General features: G+C 54.8%; 1 protein-coding gene across 1 annotated transcript; it reads right to left on the minus strand.

Annotated features, from left to right (window-relative positions):
• Nucleotides 1-4,616: 4,616 nt before the first annotated feature.
• On the minus strand, nucleotides 4,617-9,130 carry LOC125108437 (ral guanine nucleotide dissociation stimulator-like). The gene is made up of 7 exons (XM_047744238.1): nucleotides 8,856-9,130; nucleotides 7,873-8,088; nucleotides 7,407-7,510; nucleotides 6,828-6,897; nucleotides 6,140-6,211; nucleotides 5,620-5,694; nucleotides 4,617-5,015 (listed from the first exon to the last, which is right to left on the minus strand). The coding sequence occupies exons 1-7, from the start codon at nucleotides 8,862-8,864 to the stop codon at nucleotides 4,656-4,658; spliced, it is 906 nt and encodes a 301-aa protein (XP_047600194.1). The 5' UTR covers nucleotides 8,865-9,130; the 3' UTR covers nucleotides 4,617-4,655.
• Nucleotides 9,131-9,682: the final 552 nt, after the last annotated feature.

A 9,682-nucleotide genomic window follows, 5' to 3' on the forward strand; every position in this document is an offset into this window, starting at 1 on the left:
GCCTCTCATCCTTTTTCTCCCTCTCTGGTGGCTTTCCATTCAGTTTTCCCTCCCTTCCCCTGTGATTATCAAATGGCTTCACGCATAGGTGGAACTTAAGACCCAGGGCAGGGGATCACAGTGGGTTTCGTTCAGTGAGGTTATTGTGTACTTTTCCATGTTTGACTGCATTTCACTTTTCCTGGGAAATGACCCATTCCAGTGATGTGTCCATTGTGTCTGGAGGGACGGGGGTTCTTCACTTTTGCTCAGTGAGTTGGGATCCTGAGGCGGGTGTCAGAGGAGAACCTTCTCTGTGTTCCCGTTCCACTGGTGCCCTTGTGGGGCCTCCCTTTCCTTCTCTGGAAAACGATGAGAGATTCAGTTGTGCAATGTTTTCCAGAAGGCCCTCTAGCTGCAATATTCCAGGGGCTAAAAATAGCCAGCTGTGGTTTAGTCCACGAAACAAGGGATAGCAATAATTCCTTCAACTACTTCATGAAGACACACAACCTAGTAGAATGGAAACACCAGAGGGGCGTAGCTCCAAGGAGACATGAGTGAAATGCTTTTACAACAGCCAATATCATAGGAAGGTATGTTTTCTGTGAACACAGAGGTGGGCACTGGCCTTTCCATATCAAAAGACTTCACTTTTGTCTTTGGACTCTTTCATTGATCTTTAATGTACATTTACGTTCAGCCTGAGGAGACCTGATTGGGAAACTCTCAGAACATAATCTCATCTCTGATCTCCTAATACCCACCTTTCAAAGACATTTTTAAAAATACAGTCTAATGGACCTACAGTGTTATCGTCATTTCAGGTGAAGAGTAGGGATTCAGGAGTTCTGTATATGTATATTCAGTGCTCAGCACAACAAGTGTACTCTTAATCCCCACCCCCTCTTCCACCCATCCCCCCACCTAGTTCCCACCAGTACGTTCTCTATATTTCAGCCGGTTTTTTTGGTTGTCTCTCTTTCCTTATTCCCTTTATTCTTCTTTTCTGTTTCTGAAAAGTCACACATGAATCAAAGCCTATGTTAACATAACACCCACGGATGTTAAGTCTTACCTCTGTATCTTGGTCTGTGTGAATTGTGGTGAAGAGACCACCAGGTTCGGTCCACAGTGGCTCCCAGGGATCCCCATCCCTGCTATGTACCTGCCTGTCTATCCTCTGAGTGGTTGCTGAAAGGTTTCTGACCAAGGGAACATAGGGCAAGAGATGGTCTTTCACATCTTCAAGCTTTCATGACCAAACCCGTTGTCACTTCCCTGGGACTCTCTTGTGTCCCATCACTTTCTGCCCAGTATCCCGGAACTTGGGAAGCAAGCACTGGTGTTTAGAATGGCCTTCCACAGAGGCCACAGTGGAAGCAGCCTAGGAGTGCCCAGGCTACTAGGTAGAAAGGAACTCAAGCTCAGGATTTCGCTTCCACTGAACAAACTGTCTTTCCTGCCATCCTGCCTCCCTATACTCTGGAGGAGAACAGGAGGAGAGGTGTGTGGGGGTGGACCAAGCCCTGCCTGGCTGTCGATCTTGCTGACAATCAAACACCTCTTTGTGGCTGCCAGACTGTTGCTGATCAATCTCTTCTTGGTGGTGAAAGAGAGGACATTTTGTCCACTGGTCCGCTGGCAAGTTGTGTCTTCATGTGCTCCGGGGACAGGTGGCCCAGGCATTAGCTGCGAGCATGCTGGAAGTGCAGAGTGTCAGGTTCCTCCCAGGGTTATTCAGTCGAAATCTGCCCTTTGCCGAGAAACCCTGGGCATTAGAGCCTGAGAGGATCGTACCCCAAAAGCACTGTGGAATGTTCCACAGAGGGAACGCTAATTGGCCACCTTGATCCACCAGCGGGGAAGGGGTGGTTGTTTCCTCAGCCCTTTTGGCCATTTCTCTCTGCCGAGAATCCCCTGAAGGGTTGATTCTCCAGTGGCCCTGGTGGGGATGGTTCTGGAAGAAAGGAAAGAACACCCCCCAGGCTGGGACTTAGAGTTGAGATGGAAGCTAAGCATGCACCCAACAGCAGGAGCTCCAACTCGCCCAGGCTGAGCGACTGCTCAGGAGCTCTGTTTGTGCTTTTGCTAAGTCCTTTTGTGTCAGTATTGGGGATTTTTCTTGTGGTGCTGGATCCTGTCTTCTTAGATTCCCTTGTGCTGTATCTGCAAGGTTGGGGACCCTTGGCTTGTCCTTTTGCGTCCATGTAATTTTGGATTTCCTCTTTGGATTCCAGGTTGACCCAGTCCTGGTTGGGTAGCATGTAATTGAACCTCCATGGATTCATGGTCTCTCCAGGGTTGCTCTTGGGGTTCCTTTGAAGTTCCATAGTATTGTGCTGAGAAAAGATGCATGGGATGATATCCATCTTTTGGAGTTTGTTGAGACTTGGGTTGTGCCCTGACGTGTGATCTACTCTGGAGAATGTTCCATGTGCACTTGAAAGCACTGCGGATTCTGCTGTTTCAGGTGGAAGGTTCTGCATGTATGTGTTCAAACGAGTGCATCCCTCAAAGCCGTAGATTCCTTGTTGATGGTCAGGTTGGATCATGTCTCCATTAATAGATGTGGGATGTTAAGAGTCCCCCACTGTATGGTATTGCTGTCAAAGGTTCCTTTATGTTTGTTATGCACTGTTGGATGCCTTTGGGTGCTCCTATGTTGTGTGTCTACATATTTCAAGATGTTCTCTCTTATGACATGGTCTCCCTTGTGACGAAGTAGTGTCCTTCTCTTTGGCTTCCTACCTCCCCCCTTTTCTTAAGAGTCTGTTTTGTCTGGATAGAAGTATTCCTACCCTTGCTTCGTTTTGCATCCATTTGTGTGATAGATGCTTCTCCCCTGCTCACATTCCACCTGTGTCTCGGTCTACCGGGTCAGGTGAGTTCCCCATTTCAGACAAGTGAGTGGAACATGGGTGAGTCACCTGGTGGATGTTGGAGACCAGGACTTCAGAACCACCTGGATCTGACAGTGCCCTTGGCAACCAAGGAGAGCGTGCGGATTCTCTGGTCAAGGATATGAACCTTTATCCTGGCAAGGGAGAACCAATCTCTGCTCCATCAGGCCCCAGCCAGGGAGCAGTGGCTACCATGGACCTGACCAAGAGGGTGGGGCCTGAAGGGCACCACTGCCTTGCCAAGAACTGCGTAAGGAAATGCAGGATGGCTGGACATCCTAGCTCCTAGGTCAGCATAGATGTGAATAGAGCCAGGCTCAGCTATGGCCTTAAAGGGACACCTCCCAGTTTCTTTATTTTTTCCCCAGCCACACCCAAAAGAAGCAGGGAAAAGGAATCCAGAGATCCTGGATAAGGATCCCAGGAGGATTCCAATCTTGGTAAAGGGTGAACCTGGAGAGCCTAAAGGGAAACTGAGGATGGAATGTCCTGCCTGCCCTTCTTCCATTTGCAAAATATCTTCCTCAGGTTTTGTAGCTTCCACAGGCAGGATTGGATCTCTTTCCATGTTTTTCCCCTACTTCGTGCTGATGCAATTCCAGAGACTGAACTCGACAACCGTCAGTCCCAAATACTGGGTCCAAACCAACACAAACACATGCACAAACACCATATCCCAAAAGAAGCAAGACATCGTCCTCCTTGCTTTAGAGGGGAGAGAAGCAGCCCCTCTCCTGGGCAGCACATGTTTCTGGGGAGGGGAAGGAAGGAACTCTCAAGGACTCTCCTGGTCAGTGTTTGTTGCCTTCCTAGGCAAGGACCTGCAATCTCTCCATCTCAGGGGTCCTGAGGGCTGTCTCTGGTGTTTGCCCAAATGCCTGACACTGAAATGAACCTGTCTTCTGAGGAAACCATTTGGAGGGGCCACCAGTAGGTAGTGAGGAGGGCTGGCTCCTCTCCTTCCTGCCACATTGAATAGCTGCTGACTCTGTAAGATTTCTGGGTTCAGGAATGAATAAGAGAGTCTGTACATGTTGTACATTCCTGTAGGAAATAAAAGAACCAAACACCCACGTGGGCAGGAAGAGGAGAAAAGAAAAACCTCTTTTTTTTTTTTTTTGGTAACAAAACTTTAATCCCAAGGGTTCTCATTCCTTTTTGTTGTTGTTGTTGTTGTTAAATAACAACCCTTTAATTATATTAAATATTCCCCCCCACACACAAAAAATAATCCTGTAGGTCAGAGGAAGGGGTGTTGAGCAGCAGATGGGGCTCGCACACCACAAGGTGCCCAGGGGCCGAGGGGCAATCCTTGCTCGGCCAGTGGCCACGGGTTCAGCTCTGATGGTGGCTGTAGCCAGTTGTCCTGGTGCTTGTGTTCTGCTGGCCAGCTAGGACCGAGGTTCCAGCTGGCAGGACAGGATGTAGCTAAGGACAGAGGGACACCTGTGAGTTGAGCAGCAGCTGGCATTCAGGAGTCCCTCCCAGGGTTTTCCCACAGCTGGTGTCTGGCTGCCCAGGGAGCCCTAGAAGAAGGATCCCAGGCGGGGTCAGCAGAAAGAGTCCACCCCGCCCCTCACCCAGCTCCTGAATGGGCCTCACCTGTCATCCTCGCTGAGCCTCTCCACAGCCCAGAACCAGGCTGTGAATGGATGCTGGGGCTCTAGGCAGTAATTCTCTGCCGCCTCCTGGAGCAGCATGATGTCCGTGAGGACTCAGTATTCCTGGGCCGGGAGAGAGGCACAGGATGCACACCGAGCCTGGGTGGGGAAGCTACAGGGCCAGGTGAGGGCTGAGCAGCGGGACAGGGGACGGGTCCTGGGTCTTGGCACACAGGACCACCCTCCTGCATGCAACTTCATGCGGTCCCAAACTGTTCTCAGAGGCTAGTAGAATCAGCCCCTCCTCCAGGAAGTTCTCCTTGATGCCTTTCTGGATCCCTACTGACTGACTAGATGGGTCTTGCACTTCATTCTTAGCAACGTGTCCCAGGAAATGGGAGATGGAGGGGAGTGGATGGAGCCAAGGAATGTTCTTCCCAGGGGCGTCTCTGATAGGGGCTGCCTCCCCTTCCCTAGAGCCAGGGCTCCGTATGCTCACCTTATTCTTTTTGCAGTGGTTGATCTCATTGCCCTGGAAAGCAGACAACCATTGTCCTTCAGAAAGAGGCCCCTGGTCAGTCCCAGCACCTTACACCCACCCCTTCTGAGGCTGTGCGTAGGCCAGGACACAGGAGGGGGCCGCTGAGACACACACAGTGAGACTGGGGTTAGGGCAAGCCCTGGGGTGCAGAGAAAGGAAGACTGGGGGCTGGTGAAAGGGCTCCAGGTCAGCACCCTGCAGCACCACCCTCTGTGGTGATAGGAGGGAGTGGCAGACGCCTCAGGCAGGCAGGGCCTGCTGGGCTCCTGAAGTGTGGTTGATGGGCAGGGTCCTGACTTCACTCTCCCCGACAGGCAAGCTCTGAGGGAGAGGCTGCGGCCCATGCACACAGAGCGCATGCAGCTTCACCTTCGGGATGCGCTGGTGCTTCCCCAGTCTTGGGCACCCGTCTAGGTGCAGACTCCCTTCCCTCAGCACTGAGATGGGCAAGAGACCCCAGTTCCCAGGGGCAGCTGTGAGGCTGTGGGCAAGGGAGGATTCCGAAGGACTCAGATCTCAGGGCTCAGTCCGGGGACTCTCTGCTCCCTGTCCTCAGGACTCTGGTCCCTCCTCCACAATCCTCAGGCTCACCCACCTCCAGGTAGTCCTCCATTGCAGTATCCAACATCACTAGGTCAGTGAGGAAAGTGCCAAGGTATGGGACGACACCCTGTGTCATGAGGGGTACGTTTGGGATGAGTCCCTGCTCTCTGGTGCCCACAGGGGCCCTCCCCGAAAAGCCTTCAGCGTCCTGGCCCACCCCACTTTCCCACATGGAAGGGCCTAGGACCCTTAGTTGCTTCCCCTCGATTCACTTTCCCCTCACCCTCCCAGAACATCAGACTCCTCCTAATCCCGTCCAGGGCCTGCTTTTTGAAACTCAAAAATCGCAGGGTATGGAGCCCTGGGCCCCACCCAGCCACCAATCCATTCTTTCCCCAGCCTGCTAGACTCCTTCCTCCTGGTTACCGGGAAAGAAGACATTGAGGAACTGTGGCGACAGGAGGTGGAGCTGGAGTCTCATGCCCCACCTGTCCTGATCTGGAGGCTTGTCGCCCTCAGGGAGGAGCCCCTCTCCCCTGGCCTTGGAGGCCCTGTCCATCAGGCATACTCACCTTCTTCGGCAGCCCCTTCCACGCTCTCTGCAGCTGCCTCACCAGGGTGGCAAGTTTATTCGAGGGCCGCTCCTAGAGGGCCAAGGACAAGGTCCTTGAGAGCAGAATAGCCTCAGTCCCCTTGCGCCCACCGTCGGTGACTTCAGAGCCTAGACATCGGATCTACGTCTGCTGATACTGACGCTCCATTCTCCTAAAGCATGCCACGAGTCCTTCTAGAACCATCTCAGCTCCCCCATTCAGTCCATGGGACCACAGGACCTGGAGCTTGGAGCCTGGCCTCCCTGAGCCTGTTTTCTCATGGGCAGAAGGGAGAACTCCACCTACCTCCTATGGTCTCCTGAGCACTCAGGATCCTCTTACGATCATCCTTTTTGTGGCCCACAACCCATCCCCACTCCATCTGTGAGCAGGGGCCTGTCCTCTGGGCTGTCCGTGTTCATGTGGGCCCCCCTGTGGACCGTCTCGATGGGCACGTAGAGACCTGAAATCTAGCCTAGGGAGTCTGGATGGGCAGCAGCAGCTTGTCGCAGCCCCAGGGGGAATCTTCAGCCCAGGCTGTCAGCACATTCATGCCAAAGGCTTCTGCTCCCCGAGGAATGCTTCAGGGCATTCCCTACCTCGTGCACACAGGATCATGCCTCCCCACATCCCTCCTGTCCTTCTAGCCCTGCACCTTCCGTGCTACCTTGATGAGTAGTTCCCTGCCCTGGGGGTTGTCTTCTCTGCAGAGCTTTTTGTATGTTTGGAAGCTCTTCCTGAAGAGAGGGAAAGAAGTGAGGCTCAGGGGAGGCATAACGTGGCAGGGTGGAGTGCGAGTCCCCTTTCTTGGAGAACCCCCACATGTCCAGCGGGCTGGCTGAGGGTTTGCTCTGGGCTGCTCTGAGCACTGAGGTCTTAGTATGACGTGGGAGGGAGTTCTCCGGGGCGTCCCCCTGGGCGTCCCTTCCCAGCTTAATTGAACAGCTCGGTTTGGGTGGGGTTTGGGTTGAACCATGGGCAGAGAGTTCAGTGGTTGCCAAGTCACCACGTGGAAATGTGGAATTCAGCTCAGGCCAGGGTGGGGCATGGAGGAAATTGGATTTCTCAAGCAGGAGGCATGGTGGACTGTTGCCCAGGAAGGCTGAGAGAAGCAGCCCCAGGCCCAGGTCCTTTGATCAGGGTTTGCTGCCTCCCAGGAGGCCCAAGCTGACTGAGGGGGAAAAGGACAGGCCTGTGGGAGATCCCGCCTCCATCCTGGTCCCTCTCTGGAGACAAGCCTACTCACCTGGAAACGTTGTCCCATGTCCTCTTCAGGCGGTGAATGGGGACACTCTGCAGAGCCCAGAGGATGACATGCAGGGAGGAGTAGTTCCCCAGGATCTGACAGGCCTGGGGGAGGGAAGAGCAGGAGCTGTTAGTGGGAGAGCAGGAGCCCTAGATGCTCGAGAGCATCAGTGCCCCCCTCAGCTTACGGCTCCCCCACGGAGGAAGCTGATGTCCAGGGAGCTGCAGAAGGGCACAGGTCAGCCCTAAAGAGGAGCACTGATGGCGAGAGGGAGGATTTTCCCTCCCTGCAAAGGAGGAGTCACGTAGGAAGTGAGCGTGCCAACGTTGGGCCATGCCCCCGGGAGGAAGAGCCTAGGGAGCACAGGTCTTAGAGCAGGGCCTTCAGCCCTGAGAAGGGAGCAAGACAGAAGAGCAGTTCCCGAGGCTCAGGAGAGCGTCAGGGAGCTGGGCCTCCCATAGCATACCTTGGCCACCCGGATCCAGTGGTCCACCACCACGGCCCTGTCCCGGGCTGTCATGCTTGGGTTGCCAAGGCCTGTGGTGACGATGCAGCTGGCCACAGCATTGAACTGGGCGATGGTGGCCCAGACTGTGGGTGCAAGGTGCTCATTGCCAGGCCTGTTCCTCTGGGACCAGACGGAGCCCAGGCACTGATGGGGCACCACCTTCTTGAACAGCTCCTAGGGGACAGGGGGAGGTTTGTTGAGCCACACACATGTTCGCACATGCAAGACTCATGTCCTCAGGAGGGGTCCCAGATCAGAGCTGGAGCTCAGGAGGCTGTGAATGTGGCCTGAGCCTGCTTAGAGAGCCTGGATTTCCTGCCACTCTTCTTCTCCGAGGGAAGCCAGTGCAGGATGCCCCAGGAGCCAAGAGAGGCAAGGGAAGGGAGGAAGGCATGTGCACCCTGATCATTCCATGTCCAGGGGGCCGCTCCAGGTGGTGCTCCCAAGGGGGCATCTGCTCCTCCAAATGCTCATCCCTGTGGTCCCTGTCTCCTTTCAGGTGCCCATTCTCACCTGGTGGCTGAAAGCATGGCTTTCCGTGTCTAGCCTGTCCTTCCGGACACATCAGATGCCTAATCCAGGTTGAGGGCGCTCAGGCTCCCAGGCAGATGGGTGGGTGACCCATGGACATGACTGCACACAGGGAGCTGCCCTCCTCCCCCCGAGGGACCAGAGCCTTCCCATTTATGGTCTCTCGGTTCTGACTCATTGCATCTTCGTGGTACCTCTTCCTCAGTCCTTCTCAGTGCCTGTCTCCACAGCTGGACAGTGAAAGCTCAGGTCTAAAAACCCTGATGGGTTTCCACGGTTGGTTAGGGCTGCAGCTGAGATCTGGCCCTATATCCCAGGAGTCCACGTCAGGGTATAGGGCCGGTATAGGGCAGCTGAGAGCAGAAGAAAAGCCAGCCCTGCCCTCCTACCCTGGGGGCCCAGCTGCTCACCGCATCCATGTAGGTGAGCTGCTCTGCCACCAGCTTGGGAGGGAAGTCCAGGAGGTCAGGCTCCTTCTGTTTGAGCCGGTTCTTGGGTTGGCAGGACGCCTCTGTGGCTGGAGTGGGCTCAGTGGCACCTGAGACAGCTGGCGTGCAAACTCCCGGGCAAGCCGATGGCCCAGCTGTCTGTGCCTCAGGACCCGGCGAGCATTGATAACATAGGAGCCCCTGTTCCAGTTCTGGAGCGGCCGGTGGAGGGGAGGCTGGCTCGGACCCTGAAGGTGATGGCTGATGTAGAGCCAGGGTTGCTTCTCGCTCCACGGGAGGCTCTTTGGCCAGCTCAGCTGCTGGAAAGCGTCGCATAGCCGACACGGGGGTGGGAGTAAGGGAAAAATTCAGCCACATCACTGACATTCCATGTGCCTTTCCCTAAACAGGACAGATCCCATGGCCTTCCAAGGAATACCCAGCCCATGAGCCCCATCCCAGATGGCCTTCCCAGCTTGCAATGCCCCTTACCCTCCGCCTCAGCCTCTGTGAGCTGCAGAAGTTCACGCTGCCTCAGCAGAACGGGGGCATGGGTGTTCAGGTCCCAGTCATGCCACGTGAGGTGCACATAGGCCCCCTTGACCTCCACATGGGCGCTGTGCAGGGACTGCCCGATATCCTGCCGTGTCTGCTCAGGCCAGGTTCCCAAGATGGGACACAGAGTGCTGGGGAAAGTCATATGTGGAGCGAGTCAGAGACCTGGCCTTTCCTTCCCCACGCTACTCCCACAGCACCATTCTTTCGGTGTGGGCCCCACGGAATGGCCCCAGCCCACTTGCAACCCCTCT

This window comes from Lutra lutra, chromosome 9 (genome assembly GCF_902655055.1).
Source record: "Lutra lutra chromosome 9, mLutLut1.2, whole genome shotgun sequence".
Lineage (NCBI taxonomy): Eukaryota > Metazoa > Chordata > Mammalia > Carnivora > Mustelidae > Lutra > Lutra lutra.